General features: G+C 40.4%; 1 protein-coding gene across 10 annotated transcripts in view; it reads left to right on the forward strand.

Moving 5' to 3' along the window:
• The window catches only part of CCDC85A (coiled-coil domain containing 85A), a 190,798-nt gene that overhangs the window by 17,012 nt on the left and 147,071 nt on the right, over positions 1 to 26,715 (forward strand). The window contains exon 3 of one of the 10 annotated variants that reach the window (XM_025467675.3): positions 8,770 to 10,541. The exons of the other annotated variants lie outside the window; for them this stretch is intronic. Within the exon in view, the coding sequence (XP_025323460.1) occupies positions 8,770 to 8,825 (56 nt within the window). The 3' untranslated portion in view covers positions 8,826 to 10,541. Of the gene's footprint in view, positions 1 to 8,769; positions 10,542 to 26,715 lie in introns of those variants that run through there. 10 annotated transcript variants of the gene reach the window in all.

Consider the following 26,715-nt stretch of genomic DNA (forward strand, 5'->3'; position numbering starts at 1 on the left):
ACCTTAGTCCTGTCCTCACACATCCACTTGCGTTCACTGCCAAAATGTTGGGTGTCTGGAGAAGTGTCAGCTCCTGGACTGCAAGAAACAGAAGGGAGAGAGACCAGGAGCAAGAGGATGGGCCAGATGGCAACACCAACTGCTCTCAAGGAGTTGTGTTTTTTAATAACTCAGCTTGCTGCAAACAAAACTAATTAAGCCAGTTATTCTGATTTATGCTACTATAGGCAGAAGTAGAGTACACTTACATTACACTTTTGATGGCATTTAAAAGGTCAGAATATCTGAGTTGCAGATTCCTGTTCGAAGCAGCCTGGTCTGTTGAACCACTCTTGAGAATTCAAATTAACCATGCTCATTAATTCAGCATCTCTTCTCTTTCCCTAGACAGCAAGTGCCAGTTCACCCAAACAGAATAATAAGACCCTGAAAGGCAAGTTATTAGTCTTATCTGCAGATGATGGATTAGATGCAGCTCCCAGGAAAGTGAGCCAAGAGTCAACTTAGAGTAAGAAAGTACGAGCTAGCAGACAAAGGCGGTGTGAGGGGATGAGGCCATGAAGAATTTCAGAGGGTCTGTTTGGCAGTGGACGTCCTTAACAGGCACCTGTCTTACACTCATAGGTAGGCCTCTTGCTGATTATAAGAACCCACCAGAATTGTCCTGGTCGTGAAGCCGTGGTGGTGGAGGCGGCGGCGGCAGCAGCGGTGGTGGGGAGCTAGCTGAATTTAGATGCATATTTTACATGTGAGGGTACTTTGGAAGAGAGTACACTTAGCATTATGATCAATTAGAGGTCTAGAAATAAACATTATCCAGGTGGTTTGCCATGAATAGCTCCCCCGGCATAGTGACATTCATGAGAAACCGTTTGGCACCATCAAGCTTTTCAAAATTTGTGGAAGAACAGGCTCAAAAATTATTTTTATAGTGTCCCTTTAACATTAAACTGAAGACCAGTACTTCAGTCCTTCTTACCTTAACACTATGTGCCACGTGGTTTTCACCCCAGTCTCTTTGGCTTTCCCTGTGTGTTCTCAAAATTGCCCACTTTGAGGTTTTTTGGCCTACCACAGAAATCTGTCTTTATTGGAAACCTTGTTCTCACCAGAGTCTATACAGCCAGGTATACAAAAAACATTCATTTTAAAAAGAGCTAGGCCTGTTACTATTGAACCTATTCACAAAGCTTATTTGGTTATTTTTATACTTGTAGGTATCTATTGAATTTCATATATTAAAGTAATATGTAAATAACCATCCTTAAATTGGCATGTGGCATTTAAACTTTATTTAAAGCCTTAAAGCAGTGAAACAACTTTATAAACCTCCTTTAGCCAAGTTCTATTTTAATTGTGAGTAGAAATGATAGGTCTTTTAAGATGTATTTAAAGATCCTTAAAAATAAAATAACGAGTCAAAAAAAAAAAAAAAAAAAACCAAAACCCACCAAACTAGTGTGATGCACTAACTCCTTAAAAGGCATCAAGAGACAGGAAAAGATGCTCAACATCCCTCATCAGGCAACTGCAAATCAAAAAGACAAGAAAGCACAAGTGTTGGCAAGGATGTGGGAGTAAAGGAACCCTCGTGCACCGTTGGTGGGAATATAAATTGGTGCAGCCGCTGTGGAAAACATTTGGAAATAGAGTCAGACTAAGAAAGACAAATCTGATATAATTTCATATGTGGAATCTAAAACAAAACCAATGAATAAACAAAAACTAGAATCCAGATCTGTAATACAGAGAACAAAGTGATGGTTACCAGAAGGAAGGGGGGAGTATGGGGGGGGATTGGGAGAATGGGTGAGGAGGAGTAGGGGATCCCGGCTTCTGGCTGTGGAGTGAATAAACCTCAGGAATAAAAGGTAGAGCCTAGGGAATGCAGTCCGCGGGACTGGAATAGAGCCTGGTTGTACGGTGACAGCCTTGCTGGCAGTGAGCGTGGCCTAATGAATGGAGAAGTTGGATCACTATGTTGTACCCCTGAAACTGGGGTTAACTTAACAATGTGTGTCAACTATACTTGAGTTTTTGTTTTGTTTTGTTTTTTTGTTTTTTTTTTTTTCAAAAAAGTGGTGAAGAGTCTGTTACATAAATACATTCCTGGAGAAGATGCTCCTAAAGTTGTTCACGTGGAGCCCCCCAGCTTGTTGGAGTCCCCACAAATTCAATATAAATAATTTAAAAAATTAAATAAATGCATCCTGGCACAATTGCCCAGCTGGTGATGTGGATCTGTGGGATTGACTTTGCTTCTTTCTTGCTATGTGACCTTTAGCACACCACCACCTTTTGTGGGCAAAATAATTTCTCCCTCGAGTAAGGGGCTCCGGATAGGGAATTGTTAAGTCCATAGTCCCAGAATTTAAGTTTTCCAGATATAAAGGACCTAAAAATAAACTTGGAAGTGCCAGCTTTTTACTTGTGTTAGGCGTGCACTATAAAATCATAATCCTCATCTAACACTATCATTTCATAGAAGATCATTTGGATATTTAATGCAGGAAAACATATTTACTAAAGGTCAGTCTTTCTTCCTAAAGAGATAGCTGGCAATGTTGTAGTGCTGCAACTCTGTTGAACATTTTTTTGGAATAATGTGTAGCCCAGAGTTCAGATTCAACAATGCAATACCAGGTACATTTCCAGTGTCCACTACACTCGGGGTACTTTATCGCTGCCATCATAGGAAATCTGGTTTCTCCCTGGTACGTTTGTTGATAAACAGAATTCTCAGAGTTAATTCAGTTTCCCTTAAGCACAGTCCGTGTGACTCAGTGGAAGCCAGGATTCACAATCCACATATTGCCACCAGATTTTTGCCCACTTTCTCCCCAGGACAGAGCCTCCTATGGCTCTGGCCAGCTTAGATTGGGGGTTCCTCTCTCTGCTGTCCCACCGTCGTCTTCCAGTGTTTGTGCTGCTGGGGCTGGGCTCCTACCCGAGAACAGTAAGGTTGGTATCCCAGGGGGACTTCTGTGCTGAGGAGACTTCACTGTGCGTGGCCCAACATGAGGACCATCGAGCTAAATGTGCTCTGTGCACCATTCATTGTGCTTGATGGGGACCTCGTCAGGATTGCAGAAGTCCTCCTAATAATGATAGGGTGGACCCAATCCCTTTTGAAGTGGCCACACTGGTGAGTCTGAATACCTTGTTGGTGCGCAAGGAGCTAGAGAGGCTCTAGTGGAGGTGACTTGGGATTTGTACAGTTCTGAAGTCAGCCTGATGTCTGGTTTCTTGTGCTTGGGCACATGTCAGAGGGCAGACTGCAAATGCACTGGCCATGTATGAAATGTGTGCATTCTGTTTGGACACTTCCAGGTTTTTGCACGTTGCTTAGTGGAACGATGCTCTGGAAAATCAGAATGACTGTAGACTGGAGTTTTCTCAAGTTTCTTTGCCTTTTTTTTTTTAAGATTTTATTTATTTATGAGAGACAGAGAGGCAGAGACATAGGCAGAGGGAGAAGCAGGCTCCAGGCAGGGAGCCTGATGTGGGACTCGATCCGGCGTCTCCAGGATCACGCCCTGGGCTGAAGGCAGACGCTCAACCACTGAGCCACCCAGGCGTCCCTTCTTTGCCATCCTTGCACCACATGGGGAAGTATGGCTATCACCTAGAGTTTAGGAGAGTAAACCAATGACGAGTCCATGGCACTAGGCTCTTCATATGATGATGATGTGTCTCCTCTAACTAGATATCAGTGGCCTTTTTCTGAAACCTTTGGACAGGATGAAGACCTTTTCTCCTTTCTTCATTTTAATCCTATTACTTTACAGCTGTGTAGGAACTCGTTTGGAGTCAGGCTCTTGAATGAAATCGGGAGGGTAACATTAAGTGAGAGGAAGGGCAAAAATCTAAGCAATCTCGTTGTAAATCATTGCCTTGACTCATCAGGCAGCTACAAGTTCTCAACACCGCCAGGGATAATAGAGATTTATTACAACAAATTAAAGGCTAATCGGAGTGTGTCCTGTGATAAACAACATAGTAAAACAAACATAAATGACAGTAAGGGGAAGCATGAGTGCTTCACCTAAGTGTGGGTGGTGGTAGAAGACCAAATTCTGTTCGTGGCTCACTTTGTGTATTTCTGCACTGTTCCATGTGTGGATGGGAGATTATTGGGAATAATGCATAAATGTTGGGCCAACAACTATTAGGTGTTTCGTGTGGGTGCAGCATGGTGATAGATACTGCATGAGGTAGAGCAAAGCGAGCCACAGCCCCCTTCGCACTCAGAGTTGATGGTCTGACACACCCGTGGGAGGATGGAAGTAACAGTCAAGGTGCATGATTAAGAACCAAACAGAATGAACTCCTGGTGCCATGGGTCTTTGTGGGCCTGGGAGGTGGCTCATGGGCTCCAGGCCAGGGTTGGCCGCTTATGGAAGTGTGTTGTAAGCTTGAGTCCTGGGGAGTGCCTGGATCTGGGTAAGCTGGCACGAGGGGTGGGGATGTCTGGGAGAACTGAGCAAACAGCATTGGAGAAATGATGAGTAGATCTGTGTTGGTGTCTTTGCTAGATTGCGGTAGATCCTTTTAGAAACTAAGTAGGGGCTAGGCAAAGTGTTAAACGTTGTGCGTGGGTGCTTCCTACTAACAGGGTTTGTGTCCAAATGGGGAGAAACGTAAAATGTTCTCCATTCTCTAGACGTTGTAATTAAACCAAGTGGGCCTGGAAAGCGGAGTTTCTTAAGCAATAAAAAATGAAACAAAACTCTTGTTGGGATTTTATAACTCAGTTTAATGCTAATAGTTTTTTTTTTATTCCTTTTCTTAAGTGTTCTTGGGCTAAGCAGTTGTACAATGGTCAGGGCTTCAGGGCTCTATAGACTCAGATTTATGCCACCATGTAAACCTCTTCCATTCTAGCACAGGTCCTGCTGCATGACCACTTCTTTTTAGTGGAGGAGTTTTACAGTGAGGGTTATCAGTTAAGAAAATCCATCCTCTGACTGCAATCTTCTGAGTCAGTAATGAAGATGTTATAAGATTTGGGGGAAAATATGGCCTAGTTGCCTGGAAGGCAGAAAGATAGCGCTAAGTAAAAATCAATGAACTGATTCTGTTAAAACAATAAAGAAAGAAAAATAATCTTGAAACCTGTTGACCCTCTGGTAAGTCTAGATAGGAAAATTAACCTACTTTAGCCTTTATAGTTCATTCATTTTGATGTTTCGCCACTTTAGTATTTTGACCTCATTTTAGCCTGTGGTGTTGGATGTTAAATCTCAGATCATTTTCAGACTTTGCTCCATTGAGCCCTCGTGGGTCCGTGGTGCCTCTTTGGAAACAGGTTGAAGTGAGTGAAGGGGAATAGGCTGGTTCACCCCCTCGCCCCAACCACTGTACCCCTCGGCTGGGGCAACCCTATATTCACCTGGTTTGTTCACACTTCTGCTTAAGCTTTTACTTGAACAGATTTGACTTTACAAAGTTTGAAAACCTTTAGTCCAAGCCAGAGACCCCAAAAGCCAATATTTTGGACACACCAGCCAGATTTCTGGACCAGTGAATGGATGGTCCCTGATAATACCGTTTTTAGATTCTTCTTGTCACTGAATGTGCATACTTGGTCACATCTGTAGGGGTATGTATGTTATAAAAACACACAATGAAGTTAACTTATAGGCATGGGGATTTTCTTTTTCAGAGATAGACATCCACGTTGGCATATCTTCGAAAACTTTGACCTTAGGTTCTTGTCCTTAGTCTTCACTATGTGTTCTTTATTCTGTGGTGCCTTCTGGGGCTGGAGAGGAAACAGAATATAAATTCTGTAAAGGAAACCAAACTGTTGCTAACCTCTACCTGTAACTGCTAAGGTGCTGATAATTTTTAATTTTTTTTAAGGAAGTAACAAAATTTGCTCCATAAATGTAACAATATTTATCCTTGATCCACCAAGTATCTAGTTGTCTCCTGTTGCACCTTCCCTTTTCCTTTCTTTGCTATGGAACTGTCTGGGCAGACTGTCTATTTTAATAGCTTAATTAGATAAATGTGAGCTTTGTTGTGACCTCAGTGAGGTTCCTTGAATTGGCTGTCTGCCTCAATTCTGAGTTCTTACAGGAAGGTTTACTTATTTAAGAGCTAGTTCTGTGGGTTTTTTAAAAAAATATTTATTTATTTTAGAGAGTGAGTGTGTGCATGTGTGTGCGCGTGCATGCACCCATGTGGGGGGAAGGGCAGAGAACCCTCAAGCAGACTGCCCACTGAGCAGGGGCCACTGTAGGGCTCCATCCCAGGACCCTGAGATCATGACCTGAGCCGAAATCAAGAGTTGGATGCTTAATCAACTGAGCCACTCAGGTACCCCAAGAGCTAGTGTTTAAGAGTATTCAGCATACTGAATTTCGTTAGCTCAGGAAAAATAAAATTGCTAATTTTATCTGTAAAATGAAATTTGGTTCTGGTTCTCTCCCCTCCATTTTACACACACACATACGTATGCCTAACCTTCTCCCAACACCTACTTGAACTCACTGAAGATCCAGCTTCACTGTAGCAGTGAAGGTGTGGGGAGCAGTGGGGTGTATGAGACAGCAGCACAGGATCCTTTACTTCCCTGCAGTCACAGTTCCTGGACTCTGAGGTTAACGTAAATCAAGAAAAGCCTGGTTTACTGAGTAGAATCTTGGAATTTGGGGAGCACATGGTTAAGCACTTGCCATGAGGTCAAGCGACGTTCTTGAGCTCAGCTTGATTCAAACTTTCATCATGATTTTATAGGCTTCCAGATGACAAGCAAGCTTTCACATTGTTCTCCTCCAGGCTCACCCAGAATGTGATAAAAGTGATGTGGAGGAGAAGGGAACGTATTAGGACAGCTGGCAGCGTTGGCTCTTAGCCTGCAGGATGTTTCCTCCCATCTACTTGTAAACTCTTGGCGCTTCGTGGTCTTCAGCATCCACTACTAAATATTGGAAAAACCAGAATTCCTTGGTTACCCCATATCAATCTAAAAAATCCCCCATTTATAATCCAGACAGGAGACAGCAGGCATTCTTCACCTGTTTCGAGGACTTTCTTGTACATGGGAGTCTAAGGTCTAATGCAGGCAGAAAGGAAAGGAAGAAATCTTTTGGCCATGGTGGCCAAGTCTGGGCCCTTCTGAGCTATCCTTCTCTGAAGGCCTCCTGACCAGATCACAGAGCGGTGGTGGATTTGACTTTGCTATCTGAGTTCATGTTTAAGTCATCTTTAATATTCAGTCTTGATAGGATAATTATATCCTAGCTCATTTGTACAGATGGCTGTGGTACAGTGATTTCACACAAAGTAAATAGAATGCTAATTTGTTGAATGCAACCTATTTGAAAGTAAATATTCTTGCTGAGTCTCATGTGACTTCTTTTCTCTGCTTCTTATAAAGAAAATTAAAACAGACAAATAAAACCCTAGTCACTTACAAGATTAATTTAGGCCTGGGTGGTACTTTGTAAAAACTACAAAGATGCAAATAGGAGTCTGTTCTTTTCTTTCTTTTGGAACTAAATGCTGGCCTGGATACAAGACTTCCTACTAAGTAGTTTAAATGAGAATGGCCTTTTTGGGTTGTTTGATACTTTTATTTTGGGCAAAGGTTTTAATCTAGAGTGAACTGTAATGAACTACCTGTACTGGCTGGTCCCCAACAGGTACAGAAACTTGGGAGAATTGGTCATTTCTATTCTAGAGACTTACCAACTGACATTAGTTTTTAGACTTAAGTGAACCTACATTAGGTTGTGGTTGTGGTTTTTGGAGATGCCAGAATGCAGTGTAAGGAAGGGTTAGACAAGTCTGTTGAAATGGTTATTTATCCATTCATTTATACGTTTATTTTTTATTGAGCTACTATTGCCTACTAGGCTCTGTGCTCACTTTTAATTCCGCAACTGGATTCCTGGTTTGCTTTGTAGCTCTTGGATCCCAGGCATGCCACTTGAGCTCCTATTTATGACTTCCAAATTTGTCCTTGGCTTTTGTAGTCCTCACCATGGCTTGAGGTGTTAGCATAGGACATTCCAGTCTGTGGGAGATTTAAAACTAAGGAAAATCCTGGAGTGGTTTTAGGAATATTGTTGGAAATTTCTCAGCCTTTCCTAAAGTTGACTCTTGCTTGGTGTTGTCGAAGGAAAAGCAGCAACCAAAGCTGGTGTGGTGCAGAGTGGTGATGGCAAAGTGTTCTGAAGCACTGACTGTGCTCTTTGAATGTGGCTCTCTTCAAGGGTGCATCTCTCTGCCTCCAAAAAATCTATATACTATGTGAAGAGTTGCAAGCTGGTGGGCCATGACCTAAATCCAGTTATACTCGTGTTTTGTTTGGCCCACATAGTGTCCTAACAATTGAAAAAGTCACCCACAAATCGAAGTTTCTGACTTTTAATAAATGGGAGGGTCTCCTGACGCGTGTGCTCCCTCATGTCAGCAGTCAGCAGGAATAGAGCAGCGGCTACCTGTCTCTTGAGTGTTCTAGTTTTCTCCTGCTGTGTAACAAACCACCTTGGTACCGAGCGTTGTAAAACAGCAACCCTTTCACTATGTTCATGGACTCTGTGAGTTGAGCATTTGGACAAGGCATAGTGGGGATGATTTGTTTCTACTCCACAGTGGCTAGGGCCTCAGCTGGGGAGACTTAAATTTGGGGAGCTGGAATCATCCAAAGGAGTAATAATTTACATGTGTCCTTGGGCCAGGAGAGCGTGGGGCTCTTTGGGAAACCCCCAAATCTGTATGCAGCTTCCAGGCTTTTCATGTGTTCTTTCTATGCAGGTTCTGCAACATGGCAGCCTCAGGGTGTTCAGCCTTCCCACATGGCGACTCAGTGATCCAAGATCCAGTGTTCCAGCTGGACAAGACAAAAGCCACCCGGCCTCTCAGGACTTAGCCTCAGAGATCAGACTCTGTCACTCTCTTCTATTCTATTGACTGGAGCAATCTCGAGTCCACCAAGTTGGAAAGCGAAGGGCCAGATACTCCACCTCTTGATGGGCTAATTAAAGAATTTGCATCTGTGTTTTCAGACTGACAAGGGGTGCAGACTGGCTCCATTTGCTGTCCTCTTCACCTCCCATGACATTGTGTCCAGGCTGCTTTACTGATTTCTATTACCTGATTGTCCCTGAGGGCATTTGAGTTAGAGATTACCGTTCTTCCTTGGGACGTCTAAATTTAGATGGACTCTAACCAGAAGTAGAATTTAGAGTTCATCTTCTGTCAACAGTTATAATGATAAGTGTTGGCTTTAGGAGAAAGAGTGGAAAGCAACGTTGACTCCCACTGCAAACATTTTTGGGGAAGCAGTATATGAGTTTTCACTGGGGGAAATAACCCACTGTGGTATGATTCATGCTCATGGTGGTGGCCATGCTCTCTGTTGTATCTAGAGAAATGGGTTCTCTTACTCATGTACTCACTGTTTTATTTCTTCACCTTGGATACATGCATTTCCTTATTCTGGAGACTGTGGGCCAAGCCATTTGCTTATCTTTAAAATTATTTAAAAACTACCCTATGGATGTTACCACTATCATTGTAAATAATGAAATCTTAATTCGGAGTGGTACACTACAAGAAGTCTTAGAATTTTGAAGTAACCATAGTATAAAGAGGGAGTGAAGGAAAAGTGTCTAAAATGATCATCTCTTCATTTTTACCCAACTCTGTCCTTCAAGTGAAGTTATCACGCACAGTTGTCCCAGTTGGAGTACTGGGCATTACCTTAGTCCCTTCCTTGCCCATCATCCTAGACTGTCAACAAATTTGATAGGTTATTCTCCTAAATATTTTTCCATCTATTCGTTGACTCCTGTCACTCTCTTAGCTCAGACCCACAGAATCAGGACTCCTGGTGGTAGGCCACCTGACTAGATGGGTTGCTAGTCTGTAATCTCGCTCCATTCCATTCTGCTCTACTTTAAGAATGATCTTCCTAGAACCTCTGTCAGGTCATGTTAGTTGCCTGTGAACAAACCAACTATGGGATCACTCTGCCTCTGGAGAAAACATTGTTTTGTAAATGGTCCCGGAGGTCCTATCTGATCTGGACCCAGCTTAGCTCTTAGACCTCATCTTCAGATTGCTCCTCCCTGCTCCAGTACACTCCCACCCTAAGTTGCTCCAGTCATAACTGGCCACTTGTTTCTGGGCACCATCTGGATACTTCTGGGTAAATCCTATACTGGAAGCCTTGGCTACTGTTCTGTCTTGCCCATTCTGTGCCACATGTTCCATCTTTGGGTTTTCTGTAGTATCCCAGAGCCTTTAGCCATGTAATAATTATTTTTCACCTATCTTTCCAATTCTAATTCAGATTTCTTGAAGGCAGAAACCCTCTCCTGTCTCCATATATTGCTGCTGGGCATAGATTGGTCTTTGGGTAAATGTGCATGGAATGGCTGGCTGATGGAAACCCACCAGTGATTCTGTGCCAGAATTACTCTTGCTGAGGGGATTCCCGGGTGGCTCAGTGGTTTAGCACCTGCCTTTGGCCCAGGGCATTATCCTGGAGTCCCAGGATCAAGTCTCGCATCGGGCTCCCTGCATGGAGTCTGCTTCTCCCTCTGCCCCCCCCCCGCCCTCGCTCATGAATAAATAAAATCTTTAAAAAAAAGAAAGAATTATTCTTGCTGAATAGCAGTCTATTTATACTGGAGTAGAGGACCCAATTCTGGTTTTGTGTTTGACAGGAGGAGGGAATCCTTCTCTGTGCCTTTCACACTGAAAGGGAACGTGTAAACTGTATTTGGGAGGAGAACAAGGAAGATCTTCTAAATATGCATCTTGATGATATATTTGTACATATTAGAAAGTAGTAAATCTAGCCCTCCTTGGTAAATGTCAAGAAAAACCTTCCTTTGTGTGCACCTGTACATTTCTTAGTTTCCTCACTGAGCAGCCCCAATTTCCACTGAAAATTCTCTCAAGAGCATCCCATATAGTAGATGGGATGTGAATTTGGACCGAGGCACACTCTGGTTTCAGTTTCTTCCTAAGCTCCATATCCTAGGGGACAGCTTACTTCATTTCTCAGAGTTTCTCTTTACTTAAAACATGTGGGTAGCAGATAAGAGTAGCAGTTGATAAATGCTAGGTCCCTTCCTCCCTCCGGAGGAGAAATAACAGTGCACCTAATTTTATGATTGTTTGACAATTGGATAGTCATCTCTTTCACATCTTAGCTCTTTATTATGTCATTTTTATCTCAGCAGCTTAGGAGATTGTAAGCCTCCTATTAAAAGTTAATTGTCGCTGAGTGTAAGGAGGATGTCCGAACACAGAATCGAGAGAATGACAGGAGAAGACCTCTTGGCTGACTCTACAGTCTTGGTTAGGGCTCTATGCTTTTTTTCAGCTGACACCTTTCAAATGAGTCACCTTGGTCACTATTGTTTATAGAAGAAGAAGTAAGCATTTGAATGTGCTTTGAGTGTGTCCAAATTTCAGTTTCAAGCTCACTGCTTAGTCTGGGCCCCTATTACCTGCTATCAGGGTATTAGGTCAGTATTTTACATTTACCTGTGTTTCATTCCTGCCCTGTAGATAGATATAAGCCCAGGAGGCTTGGGTAGTGAGGCGGTACAGTAGCAACTGGGACCGACAGTCTTGCTTTATGAAGAGTTTAGATTTGGCTGTGATTGGCAGCAGGTTCTTTGTTGTCGCTAAGAGCTGAAGCTAAAATTACCTGTGTTTCAAACAAAAAGTCTTCTAGGAACTGCCTTTTTCTAGGAGGTTGGAGGAAGAGGGGAGATAGATGACTTTTGTCTGAATACCCAGGCTTTAGGATCTAGGCCAAACGGGGATTGAGCTGCCTCTTAAAATTTTTATTATTATGCTCTCTAGGAACCCTTGAAAAGAGACTAATGCACTTTTCATGACTGGATATTAAAGAGTATTTATATCAAGTATAAAAAGTTGCTGTTGAAGTGGTTTTTTTTCTTTCTTGTCTCAGACACAGAAGGAGCAAAGTCTAATAGAAAAACCAAAAATAGTGTGTTCTCCTAAATGTGACCTGATCATGTATGACCCAGTTCGAGAGGAGCACCCCTTACTATTCAACTGGAATTTGGGTGAGGAGGGTGCACAGTCAGCTACAGTGTATGGCGTGGTACGGGAGGCTAAGATGGGGTGCCACTTACGTCCAATGAGGCTGGATAAGCACTGGGACATGGGCTTGACTGACAGTACATGGTCATTTTGGGTGAGCCTTAAATCTGGACTTCAAACCTTATCAAAGTGAAAAGTGATATGCCTAGAAAAATGACTTCATTGTTTTTGTAAAAATGGCACATTATCATAAAAAAAATTTAGTGAGCAGTCCAGAAAACTTAAAAAAAGCCAAAACACAAGCCAAGATTGTAGTATCCAGAAATACACACCATTCACATTTGTGAACCTTCTACACCTTTCTCTAAGCATAATATAGATGAAAGGTAGATGGATAGAAATTATTTTATAAACCAAGGTAAATCTATACCCCACCTTGCCTTCTTAAAGGATTGTATTGGAGAAAAACATGGGCAACCTGGTATTTTTCCTCTCCATGAATGCAACTTGCTTTTGTGCCTAGAACATTTTCCAGGGAACTTTCCCTGTGTATCGTCTTGATGTTGATGCTTCAGAATTTTTTTCTGGGATGGAGTGGGCCCTCTTGATGTGGCCACTTTTTAATTTTAGGAAATTATCTTTTATTACAACTTTAAAATATTTAGCTTTCTTAGTATAACATGGAACAGAGGAAATGGAATGAAACTAAAATGTACTGTTCTAAGAATTGGTTATAAAGCAAATTCCCCAAGTACCCACCCCTGGGTGAAGACCCAAATCCTGTCTGCCTCCCCAGAAGTTCCCTGCTTTCCCCTTCTCACCCACATGGCTTTCTTTCTGTGGTGATGCCCCTGTCCTGACTGACAGGTACCACTCCCTGGCTTTTCTTTATACTAAAGTCTGTACCAGTTCAAAACATGAATGCTGGTAGTAAGTTTAGCTTAATTGAGCCCATATTGCACGTATGCCTTAATTACAAATGCGTAGAACATCTTTTGTGTGTTGGCCACTTGTGAGTCTTCTCTAGTGAGATGTCTGTTCAGATCTTTTACCCATTTTAAAAACTGAATTGTTTGTCTTATTTTTGAATTTTTAAGGGTTCTTTGTATATTTTGGATACAATTCCTTTACCAGTAGGTGTTTTGCGAATATTTTCTCCCAGTCTGTGGCTGGTCTCTTTATTTTCTTAAACAGTGTTCTTTGTAGAGCAGAGTGTTTCAGCTTTAATACAATCTAACTTAAAATGTTTTCTTTCATGGATCCTGCTTTTGGTGGCACATCTAAGAATTCATGGTCAAATCCAAGGTCACCTAGATGATTTTCTCCTGTTATCTTCTAGGGTTTTTTTTTTTACTTTTGCATTTAGATATAGAATCCATTTTGAATTAATTTTTGTGAAAGGTATGAGGATAATGTCATTGTCGTCTTTTTCTTTTTGCATATACACAGCACCATTTGTTGAAAGTGCTATTTAATTTATTTAATTACCATTGTTTCTTATGAAAGATCAATTGACTATATTTGTGTATTTATGAGCTCCCTATTCTATTACATTGATATACATCTCTATCCTTTTGCTAATTCTGCACTGCCTTGATTATTGCAGCTTTGTGATGGTAGAAGTTGAGTTTTGTGAGTCCCTTAAATATGTTGTTCAATGTCCTGTTGGCTCTTCTGTGACTTCTTTTCACATAAACTTTAGAAGCTATTTGTTGATGTCCACAAAAGAATTTGCTCAGATTTTGATTGAGATGCCATTGAACCTATAGATCAGGTTGGGGAGAACTGATGTCCTAACAAAATTAAGTCATCTGAATCTATGAGCACAGAATAGCTCTTTATTGTAAATGGTCTTATTTTTAAATTTCAGATTACAATTGTCCATTTTTGGTATACATGAAATCAATGGACTTTTTAAAAATTTTTTTATTTATTTATGATAGTCACACACAGAGAGAGAGAGAGAGGCAGAGACATAGGCAGAGGGAGAAGCAGGCTCCATGCACTGGGAGCCCGACGTGGGATTCGATCCCGGGTCTCCAGGATCACGCCCGGGGCCAAAGGCAGGCGCCAAACCGCTGCGCCACCCAGGGATCCCAATCAATGGACTTTTATGTATTAACTTTGTATTTTTGCTATACTGGCTTATTAGATCTGGGAAGGATTTTTTTTCCCCTCCACTTTGACATGTTTCATACTGACAGTCCTGTCCTCTGTGAGCAAAGTGTTACTCCTTTCTAATTTGTATGTTTTTTGTTTCCTTATTGTTCTATCTAGGACTTCTAGTGTGATGTTGCCTAGGCTTGCAGACATAGGACATTCTTGCCTTGTCCAGGATCACAGGGACAGAGGATCCAGTATGATGTTAGCTGTAAGCTCCTTGGAGATGTCTTTTTGTCAAGTTGAGTAAGTTCCCCTCTTTATTAAGAGATCATTAAGGAAGTTCTTGTCAAGTTTGTTAAGAATTCTTATCAAGAATGTTGGGCTTTGTCTAAATGCTTTTTCTATATTGCCATGATCATGTGATTTCCCTTTTTTAGTATGTATTTTTGAACTTGTTCACTTTTTTTTTTTTTTTCAAAACTGAACTTTTAAGACTCACTAACCTTGTACCAGTAGTTGGAATTTATACCTTTTTACTGCTGTATAATGAGTTAGTAAACTCTGGTCTGTAGGCCATGTCTAGCCCACTGCTTATTTTTATATAATTTGCAAGCTGAGAATGATTTTTTACATTTTTAAGTGATTGAAAAGATCTAAAGAAATAGAATTTGTAATATGCAAATTATGACATTCAGATTTCATTGCCCGTAAATAAAGTGGAATTGGAACCAGCTACACTGATTTGTTTATGTAGCATCTGTGGCTGCTCTTGTGTTCCCGTAGCAGAACAGAGTAGTCACAATAGAGACCACAGGCTCTCCAAATGGAAAATATTTACCATCTAGTGCTTTACAGGAGAAGTTTCCTGACCCCTGCTCTATAGTAGTCCACTGCATATATTCGTCCAAAAGATATGTGCTCATTTGACTGATGGGCTTAAGGATGTTACTGGTTTGGGGCAATTATTTTTTAAAGATTTTATTTTTTTATTTGAGAAAGAGAAAGAAAGAGCGAGCATGGGAGCTAGTGAGCAGGGGAAGGGCCAGAGGGAGAAGGGGAGAGAGAATCTCAGGCAGACTTTGTGTTGAATGTGAAGCCTGATGCGGGGCTCAGTCTCACAACCCTGAGATCATGACCTGAGCTGAAATCAAGTCAGATGCTTAACAGACTGAGCCCCCTAGGTGCCCTGGTTTTTGGCAATTATAAAAAAGCTGTCATTAACATTTTTATGCACGTATACTAATACACGTAAGCATGTGTATCATTGCTGTGTGTGTGCTTTGGAGCGGCATTGCTGAGTCATGGATGGTGTCTGCCTTCAGCTGTAGTGGTGATGCCAGAGTGGTTATTTGCAGCCACACTGTCACCAGCAGTGGATGAAACTCCCATCATTAAATATGCTTGCCAATAACCACTGTTTGTAGGACTTAAAATTTTTGTCAGTGTGATAGATGTGACCTCATATATCATTTAAGTGTTGATTTGTTCCTTCTTGATCACCAGTGGCACCCATTTTGAACTATTTTTTTTGCATTCTTTTCTTCCAAAGCACCAATTATATGTTTGTTGTCTCTCTCCCTGCCCCAATTCCCTCTTACTCAATCTTGTCCACCTTGTTTTTGATTGTGATTTTAGCTGTATTTATTTCACTTATTTCTTCCTAATGTTTTCATCTCATTAATATTTTCATTTCTTTTTTAAATCTGATTTCTGGCATACACACACACACACACACACACACCCATTTTTGAACTTGTCTGTTTATGACTCTTTTACCCAACTTTTCTTAGCAGACATGGGAGATTATTTGCCTGAGAAAATCCTTTGTCTTGTCGTGGCTTTTATTCCCCCCTTGTGTTCTTCATTTTTGCTCATGAGGCAAGGGGAATGTGAATTGGGATAGTCTAAAGTTTCCACTTTGATTTTTTTTTTTTTTTTTCAAAAGTCCTCTTACCAAATAGGTTACTGTCTTTGCCATGTGAATTTCTCCTCCCTTAGATTTTGGCCTTGAACAGCAAAGACACTGAAGTTAGTGACTGTGTCATCTCCTACTTCCCTGCTGGATGGCTTCCTTATTTAAGTGTAGGTCACAGATAACACCAGGGCAGGTGTAAAAAGGGTTTGTGTGAGCTGTATGTCCGGTGACATTCTGTGGCATCTTCAACTTTATTGCCTCCAGATATATTCCCTTTAACCTCCCCTGCAGACCTACATCTGTCCATCTAGTTGCCCTAATGCTTGAACGGGCCTCTTCCAGAGGCTTACCTTGACTTGAGGTTTTAGGAAAACCTATTTCCACTAACTTAGGAGGAGGTATAGAACTACCCTCCATTTCTTAAGTGTGCTCTGTATTTTGCCTTTTAGATTTGCCACTGTGTTCTTGTTCCAAAGGAATTTCTTCTGTATTTATTTTTTTGGTTATTTTTGATGGAGATGAACTCCTTTGCTTAGCCGTTTTCAGTAGGAGGTCATGACTTTTTTTTTTTTCCCCAATGCTGTAAAAATACATGAATGTTTGGTGTTAGAAGCTAAAATAAGTGGATGATTTATTTTACTTTTTTATCCACATGTGAGAATGCCATAGAGAGAAAGAGCCAGCATTTGTAAGGTGTTTTCTTCTCAAAGTCATAAACATCAAGAATGGAAGGAAAACAGATTTTTTTTTTCTATATGGAATAAAAGCAAAATGCTCAAAATAATGATTTTCTTTCTAAAAGCTTAATGTAGTGTATCTTAATTATCGAAGGATTAAAGCATACGATGTACAGTTATTATGTTATACATGGAAATCATGGCAAACATCCTAATATACATCTCTGAACGTGATTTGCCAATGTTTTTTGTTAGTCATAATTATCTCTTTCTTAATTAGGTTTGCCTCATTATTGGTTTCTTAAAATATGTGCATATTTTAAGGATCATAGGGAAGTCAATTTATGGAAAAGCATCATTAAATTTGTTTTACAGACTCTGAGTTGTTCCTGCTGAGGTTTGGGGACATATGGCATCTTGTCTGATACAACATCTTGTGTGAAAAATCTTGCTCAGAAACCAAAACAAAAGCAACAAAAAATAAGAATAAACGTCAGCAACGTAAAATTTTCCTCAGTCAAAATGCTTTTTAAGTAATTTCGGCAAATATATCATACATGGTGACTGTGGATATAGTGCTGAATATTTTTTATTTGTGAGAAAAGTTTCAAAACCAATTTGAAAATGGGAACTCCTGTCTTAATTTAGTAATCTAAAATATTTAAAGCCAAAGCTATACTTGCTAAAGAAGCACTAAGTCATCCACTACTTTTTTTTTAAATTAAGAGCCTTTTTATTACAATAGTGATAGACATTGTAAAAACTTATGCAGTATAAGAACATGAAAATTCGTCTTCCTATCACTAGAGACTATCGTTTAAGACTGTACATTTTTTCATGTCCATTTCTGTGTGCCTGTTTTTTAGCCAAAAAGATAATGCTTTACATCCCATTTTCTAAATTTTTTTTCCCAGTAATAATAATCCCTGGCTTTTGATGTCAATAAATTTGCTTCTTACATATTCCCTGGTTCACCTTCAACATTAACAGTTGTCTCAGATATCCTTGAGAGCTGTTTTGTCCAGTCAGGATTGTGTCTCTGTCTTTTGTTGTGTCTAGTTGCCACAGCCCTTAAGTTCCTTTTGTCTAGCATGGTCCCCATTTTGTTTCCTGTGACACAGGAAGTTTCCTATAACTTGTTGAAGAAGCTTGGCAACTTGTCTCATACCCAGAGGTTTTTTTCCCCCTAAGATTTTATTTGTTTGTTTGTTTATTTGAGAGAGTTGGGGGTGTAGAGACAGAGAGAATCTCCAACAGACTCTGCATTTAGCATGGAGACTGAATGGGGCTTGATCTCATGACCCTGAGATCATGGCCTGAGCCAGAACCAACAGTCCAGGGCTCAACCAACTAAGTCACCCAGGCGCCCTTACCCAGAGGTTTTTAAATTTTTTTAAAATTTTTATTTATTTATGATAGTCACACAGAGAGAGAGAGGCAGAGACATAGGCAGAGGGAGAAGCAGGCTCCATGCACCGGGAGCCCGACGTGGGATTCGATCCCGGGTCTCCAGGATCGCGCCCTGGGCCAAAGGCAGGCGCCAAACTGCTGCGCCACCCAGGGATCCCTACCCAGATGTTTTTAATGTGAAAGTTGTTCGAAATTATATTTGACTTCTTGAATCATTCATGTCACTTCTTCAGAGATTTTGGGAGGACCAGAAGCAAGAGGAGAAGGGAAGGCAGACCTAAATGTCACCGAAGCGAGAGAACCCTCTTCTCCACAAGGGTATACGTGCTAGTTATCATTTACATACTGGGTCTGTGAGATGTTGTCTCCCAAACTGTGAGACTCTGAATTCACCAAGCCCTGCCTTTATTTCTTATTGTATTAACAAGGCTGATTATGAGCGTCCATTTACTAAAGAGGCTGGTTTTGGGGTTTTGTTTAGACTGTTGTTTGCCTTCACACTGACTTTGTGTGTGTGTGTGTGTGTGTGTGTGTGTGTGTGTGTTCACACGCAGATACATTTTTTTCCTGGGCCATGAGGTCGACTTCTAAAAGCAGTGGTACAGAGTCCTACAGCGTGCTATGCCTTGTTAGACGTTGTGCAAGGTAAAGATGAGTAACACAAAAATGAATGACAGACTCAGCTCTCAGGGGTCTCTCTGAAATCATTATGGGGGAAAGATCGGCCAGAAATAGGGAGAAATAATGTTAGTGGATACTCTTGGCTCAGTAAAAAAGATGATCTGATCTTGTATTTTAAAATCACCTCTCTTGGGGTCTCATTTATGTTCAATAAAATGCACCCATTTTAAGTGTCCAGCCTTATTTTGGGACCACCCCCTGCTTCATCCTGCTGCACTAACAAAGTGCTTGTGAAGTCGAAGACAAGCTCCACCTTCTCCTTGCTCTTCTGATTGTCTGATATGTGTTGTATGTTTTGCTGCTTGCCTTTGTCTGGAATGCCCTCCTCCCTGCTTGCTTCTCAAGATTCACTTCACCTCCCTCCAGACTGTTAACCCCTCCTCTGTGCTCCGAGGTCTTTGTGTGTAACACTGTTGACCAAAGTATCTGCATGATACACTTCTGTGCCACTCAAACAGCATGTTAACTTTACTTTTGCCCTTTTATGAACAACCTTTTTTCTTTTCCATTTTCTGTTTCATCCATTGAGTAAATATTTTCCCAATATCCCTTATATAGCAGGCTTAATGTGCAATCCTGGGGTAGATAAAACTTGGGCCAAGACTTTGTCCCTTCCTTTCTGGGACTGAAATACAGCAGGGGTGATAGAAACAGCATCAGTTCAGCGTGACGAATGTAGTAGAAGTACTGTGACCCATGGGAACAAGGAGTTACAGAGCCATTGGTTGTGTGGGGAAGAAACAGAGTTTCATTGAAGTTAATTCCAAAGGGTTAAAGATTCTGGGATTTGCTAGATAGAGAAGAAGGAGGTGATAAGAGTATAGCAGACAATACGCATGAAAGCATAGTGTTGTGAAGTCATGACGCATTCAGGGACTTCTGAGATATTGTGTACTTGGAAGATCCTTTCTTGCATGTGAATATATTTGCCAATGTAGATACAAATATTTCCTTCTGTAATCCCTTTTAATTCCATTTTTCTATTTAATCTTAAGCTCTATCACCCATATTGCGTCCTTTACTTAAAGGCTGGTAAATCAAGTAACCTCCATGTGTGAATAAACATTGTAGACATTTTTTTCCCTTTAATGAAGCCAAGCTTGTATAATCTAAAAAAGCAAAGCATAGTCATAACAGAGAATAAGATGTGATTATTTGTAACAAGTCCGAAAGCTATCGCCAAGCTTCTGCAAACAGCTTACCTTTTCATAATCATTCTGAAGAGAGATGAATGTGATTTCAAAGAATAAGCTAGGACAACAAAACCACATGGTGTGATGCTTTGTTTTCCAGAAACTCCATCATTTAATATTCCTTTCCTTGCAGACAGTTTAGCAGGTCAGACCTTTCTGAGAAGGCAGCTGTACTTCATCATTTCTTCTTAGTAGCTGAATGGCATTCTGGAAGATCACTTTTCAGAAATGTCAGTGTGCTTAATGATAGGACAGACCGCAAATGGATTGTCTAAAAGCTAAGTAAGACTGGCTTTGTCTAACAAAATAGCAATAAAAGTTGATCTCCACTGATAACTTCTTCTGTCTCCTGGCTACTAAAAATAGCTTGTAATAACTTTTTCCAGGAATTGAGAAGGAAAGAAATATGCAGGAGGCCATGGATGTAGGGTCTCTTTGTTCTTATATGGCTTCTCCATTCCCACTAAAGCCATTGCCACCCTTTTGCCCCCTTCTGACCTTTGGGTCTCTGGATTGAATCATGTGGGGAAGAAGGAAGACTTCACTGAAGTTGACTTTAAAGATTTAAAGCTTCTGGGTGTAGAAGTACTGACAGCACTGCCTCCATCTTCGGCCCTCCATCGTGTTCTTACCCACTCAATGACCTCCCTCAAGGCTCCCTGTTCCAGGCCCCTGGAGGTTAATGGAAGCCCTGACTGGAAGGCTTGTTCTGGCTTTCTCTAAAGTGGTGCTCAAAAGGTGCCATGTTAGACAACTACCCTTTGACCTCACCACACTGCCCTTCACTGTGCATGAAAGTTCACATATGGGCTGTAGAACAGCTGCGTAGCACTGGATTTTCTGTCTGTCTGATGCCCCCCTTGCTCCCCTCAGTAAGTGACCTTGAATAAAACCCCACATGAACAGTACGGAGTGGCCCTCTTCCTTTTTCCATATCACAGCACCTTCACAGTCTGAAGGATACCTTACTGACCCTCTGCTACCTCCTAACAGTGCGATTTGCTAGAGACGCATATCCTCTTTTTCCAAGATAAATTTGCCTTCTGTGAAAATGTCTATATTTAAGGTCCTCACTCTCTTGATGTTTTCTGTGGTTCTTTGCTTTTCTGACTCCATTTCCTGGTACACTAATAATCAGCACTAGCTTATGAATAAGAGATGAGCCACAGATCATTTCATAGAGGAATCTTAGTTGGGTTTGGACTCCTGGCTGGCCACTCAAGAATAGAATCAGCCTGTGTGCAGGGTGATTTTACACTTGCGGCTGCCAAGGCATTTATGTCCTATCACGAAGTTGTGCACCACATATGTACTTACTAGGTAGTAGTTGTGTACTTAGCCGGCTTCCACTCAACCTACTTAACAGACCTATGCTTTCCATTTTTGCTGTAAAACATATTGATGCCTTTGGCACTTGCAGCTAGATGGATATTCCTTGGTAAGCTTGTGTATATCTCCCAACTAGTTGAGTTGTTGGCTTACTGGGAGTTAGCTGTGTGTATTCCCAAACCTGTGTATGTCCATTGCACTTGTTACTGAAATCTTGAAATTTAATGAAATATTGCGTAGGTTAATGAACTAGAACTGTAAACGAGTTATTTTCCTATGAGAGAGAAATAAAATGCTATGGAAAGATTCAGTAAAGGCAAGTTGTCTAAGAAAATTGTCAAAGTGTGGATGGGCAAGAAAATGGTAAAATATTTGGAAACAGAATTATAAAAATTAAAAGATTTTGTTAGGTTACAGATTTCTCTTTAAAAGTTTAAGTGTTGATTTTTCACTATACTTTAAAAGACAGCAAAACCAGAAAATCTGGGTAATGCATTTTGCATTGGCTTTTGTGAGCATAACAGTATAAATTCTGAGAAAAGAACTTGGCCTGTATTTATCATTTTAAAAGTGATCGCCAGCTTTTGAAATTAATGAAATAACCCTTGTCCCTTGTTATGGTGTGTCTTAGATGAAAGACTTAGAAAGCATCTGAAGTACGGGGACCCCCCCCTTTTGTTAATCTGTTGTCATGCACAGAAGAGAATTCCCTGTTAGAACCACTGAACTGGAACATTTCTTTTTTTTATAGAAGAATGAATTTCTGGACCCAGTCAGGGAAGAAGATGCGCAGGCCCTCCAGCTATTAGGGAGCCCATCAAGGATAATTGAACCATGGAGAGTTAATGTCTTTGTAAATCTGTTTCCCTGGCACATAATATTCAGGGGCATATCAGACACATTTTCCCACCCATTGATAATAAATGTGTCCTAAGTCCCCAGTATGAGATGTGACTGGGAAGTAAAGAGACCAGTTTAACCAATATACCAGAATTTATACATCCAAATGAGTTTGCTTTTTCAAATTAATGACAGTAGGAGGTTTAACAATTATTCCAAAGATTTTGTCTCTACTCGAAAAGTTTTGGAAACCATTTGAAATTGCTTTTGAAGGCAATTTACATGCTATGGGAATGCCAGTTCACTTGTTTCAGAGTTATACCTGTTTTTGAAACCAATGATAGTTTAACCCATCTTGATTTGCATCTTGGTTCTAAATAGCTACCTACTACTACTAGGTGTCAAGATGTTCCACTACTAGAATATTAAAAAGCATGCATTTCAAGTCCTAAAGACAGCCCCAAAGGAGAGTTCAAAAAAGGCTTGAGCAGTTGTAGCATCACTGAAATAAACATAAACCATCTAATTAAGTGGGTGCTTTGAAGAGGAGAGTGTTGATTTGGATATGCAAATCATTTGTTAAAAAGGTGAATTAGTCCCATTGCTCTAGAGCAGCCATTAGCAAATTTTTCCATAGAGGGCCAGACAGTAAATAGTTTAGACTTTGAGGGCCATGGATCTGTGTCACAACTATTGAACTATGCACAAAAGCAAACAGAGACAATATATAAATGAATGACATTATATGACAATATATAAATGAATAATACTCTATTTTCAGGGCCCCTGGGTGGCTCAGTGGTTGAGCATCTGTCTTTGGCTCAGGTCATGATCCCGGGGTCCTGGGATCGTGTCCCACATCGGGCTCTTTCAGGGAGCTTGCTTCTCCCTCTGCTTATGTCTCTGCCTCTCTCTGTGTGTCTCTCATGAATAAATAAATAAAAAACATTAAAACTCTATTTTCAAACACAGACAACTGGTTGAATTTGGCCCATGGGCCATAGTTGTCAAGCACGGCTCTACAGAGCCCTGAAAAATGAATGCCTCTCAATAGTTAAGTCTCCATCTCATCCTCTGAAAATATAAATTGGAATCCTTGCTTCCATCTCTGATACAAGAATCACCATTTTAAAAGATTGTCTCCTATGTCGAAGAAAGAAAAAAAAATACCTGACCATCCTAACATACAATTTCAATCTGATGTTCTTAGCCAATAACCTAAATCAGAAGTCTAAAGGGGAATTTACTTCTGTATCTAATGAGCTGAAAGTGCTCACTACCATGGTGTTATTGTGACCAACACTGTTGCTTCCCCAAAGGCTGCTCATACAAATACTTGGAATGGCTGCATCAGAGATTTAAGAAAGACATCATGACATGGGTCTTCCCATTTCCCTAAGTAAACCCTCTAGAATTCACTTCAACTGTCTGATGGTACCTTGTCTTTCCTCTCTTCCCTTCTTCCACCTTTCCCTCCATTCCCCCCAGTACTTTTCCTCTCACTTTCTTTCATGTCCTTAAGATATAATTCACATATAAAATTTGCCCACTTAAAGTATACATATCAGTGGTTTTTAGTATATTCATACTTGTACATCCTGACTGCAAACAATTTTAGAACCTTTTCATCACCCCACAAAAGAATTCCTCTTTAATTTTTAATTCCATTAGTAGTTGATCCCCATTTTCTCCACAACCTTGAAGAACCACTAATCTATTTTCTGTATTTATAGATTTGCTTATTGTGGATTTCCTATCAATGGGATCATATAATGTATGGTCATTTGTGACTGATTCCTTTAAGATAATGTTTTCAGGATTCATCCATTTTCTAGCATGTATCAGTATCTCATTCCTTTTTATTGCTGAATAATATGTCATTGGATGCATATACCACATTAAAAAAAAATCTGTTCTTCAGTTGATGAAATTTGGGTTTCCGTATCTGAACTCTTAGAAATAATGTTCCTGTGAACATGTATGTAAAAAGTTTCAGGGATCCCTGGGTGGCTCAGCGGTTTAGCACCTGCCTTCAGCCCAGGGCGTGATCCTGGAGACCCAGGATCGAGGCCTGCACTGGGCTCCCTGCATGGAGCCTCTTCCTTCTGCCTATGTCTCAGCCTCTCTCTAGGTCGGTGTCTCTCATGAATGAATAAATAAAATCTTAAAAAAAATGGGGGAAATACTTGAATAGACATTTCTCCAAAGTAAATATACAAATGATCATTAAACATGAAAAGGTGCTCAAGATCATAAATCATCAAAGAAATAAAAACAAAATTGAGGCTGAGACACAGGCAGAGGGAGAAGCAGGCTCCATGCAGGGAGCCCAATGCAGGACTCGGTCCTGGATCTCCAGGATCATGCCCTGGACCGAAGGTGGCGCTAAACCGCTAAACCCCTGAGCTACCCGGGCTGCCCTATTTTCCCCATTTTCAAACTGGTTTGTCATAATTATTGAGTTATAGATGTTTTTATATGTTCTACACTCAGTCTTTTGTTGTACAAACATTTATCCCACTTAGAATTATTTTTCCCCCATTTCGTAGCTTGTCTTCAATTTGATAGTGCCCTTTGAAGCACAAAAGGTCATTTCAGTTAAGTCCAATTTATCTTTCTTTTCATTTATTGCTTGTGTTTTTAGTGTCCTAAGAAACCACTCACTGCTGAACCCAAGCTCATGAAGATTTACGCCTATTTTTTTTTTTAAGAGTTTGAGTTTTAGCTCCTGCATTTAAATCTGTGATCCATTTTGTGTTTTTATTTATATATGGTTTGAGGTATGGGATCCAAATTTATTCTTTGAATGCAAATATCCAGTTTTCCCAGCACCATTCATTGAAAGGACTATTTCCTACTGAATGGGTTTGGCATTCATATCAGAAATCACTGACTATTAAAGTATGGTTTTATTTCTGGCTCTTTTTTTTTTTTTTTATATATTCAGATACTGACATTTTTTTTTTAATTTTTATTTATTTATGATAGTCACAGAGAGAGAGAGAGAGAGGCGCAGAGACACAGGCAGAGGGAGAAGCAGGCTCCATGCACCAGGAGCCCGATGTGGGATTCGATCCCGGGTCTCCAGGATCACGCCCTGGGCCAAAGGCAGGCGCCAAACCGCTGCGCCACCCAGGGATCCCCTATTTCTGGCTCTTGATTCTCTTTCATTGCTTTATAGGTCTGTCCTTAAGTCATTGCCACACTGTTTTAATTACCTTTGCTGTGTAGTAAGTTTTCAAATTAGGGAAATGTGACTGCTCCAACTATGTCCCCCCCCCCCCCCCAAAGAATATTTTGGCTATTCTGGGTCCTTTAAATTTCTATGTGTGTTTTAGTATCCACTTACCAATTTCTTCAAAAAGAAGAGCTGAAATTATGACGGGTTTACACCAAATTCATAGATCAATTTTGGGGCATATTGCCAGCATAACAATATCAAGGCTTCTGGTTCATTATTATGGGATGTCTTTCCATTTATTTAGATCTTCTTAAATTTCTTTCAGTAATGTCTTGCAGTTTTCAGTGTACAAGTCTTATATTTCTGTGGTTAAATTTTTTCATGTGTTTTATTCTTTTTGATTCCCTTATAAATGGAATTGTTAATTTCATTTTTGGATTGTTCATTTCTCGTATATAGAAATACAATTGACTTATGCATATTAATCTTATGTTCTGCAATTTTACTGAATTCATGTATTAGTTCTGATAGTTTTTAATGGATTCCTTAGAATTTTCTGTACACTAGATCATGTAACTTGCAAATAAAACATTTTTTTAAAAAAATTTATTTTATTGGACTCGGTTAACATCCTTTTTCATGACCCTCTGTAACTGTTTCACATTTTCATCACCATAGTTAAGTCTCCTTCCCAGCAACTGTACCCTCTGATCTCAGCAGCTGATCTTCAAGAATGACAAAAAGGCTGAGAGATAAATAACACAGTATGCGTGGGAAATCTCAAGTAATTTTCCATTTTCAGAACCTTAACTGTAGTTAAGGAGAGGATGAAAAAATAAAATTTATCTTTTATAGCTAGTTATAAGAAAATGTCTTTGTTAGAATAGTAGTGAGAACTCCTTAAAAGAAGTTATTACTGTTTTTATTAATAGATTTTGGGGTGCCTGGGTGGCTCGGTCAGTTCAGTGGCCAACTCTTGGTTATGTCTCAGGTCATGATGATCTCAGAGTCATGAGTTCGAGCCCCACATCCAACTGTCTCCATGCCCAGTAGGGAGTCTGCTTGAGATTCTTTCCCTTCCTCCCTGCCAAGTCCTCCTTCTGCTTGTGTGCACATGCTTGAGCACACTCTCTCTCTTTCTCAAATAAATTAAAAATTTTCAAAAGTAGTGAATTTTTGGTTTTGGGTTTTTGTCATAACCAGACAAGAGTCTTGCTTAGGTTATTTACTCAGAGCAGTGGGCCTATGAGATCAAAATAATTTGACCACTATGTTAGGCAGTCTTTTAATTATGTAACATTGGTTGTCATGAGGTGTTGGTGAAAGATGAGTTGAGCTCACAAA

The sequence above is a fragment of the Canis lupus genome, chromosome 10 (assembly GCF_003254725.2).
Source record: "Canis lupus dingo isolate Sandy chromosome 10, ASM325472v2, whole genome shotgun sequence".
Lineage (NCBI taxonomy): Eukaryota > Metazoa > Chordata > Mammalia > Carnivora > Canidae > Canis > Canis lupus.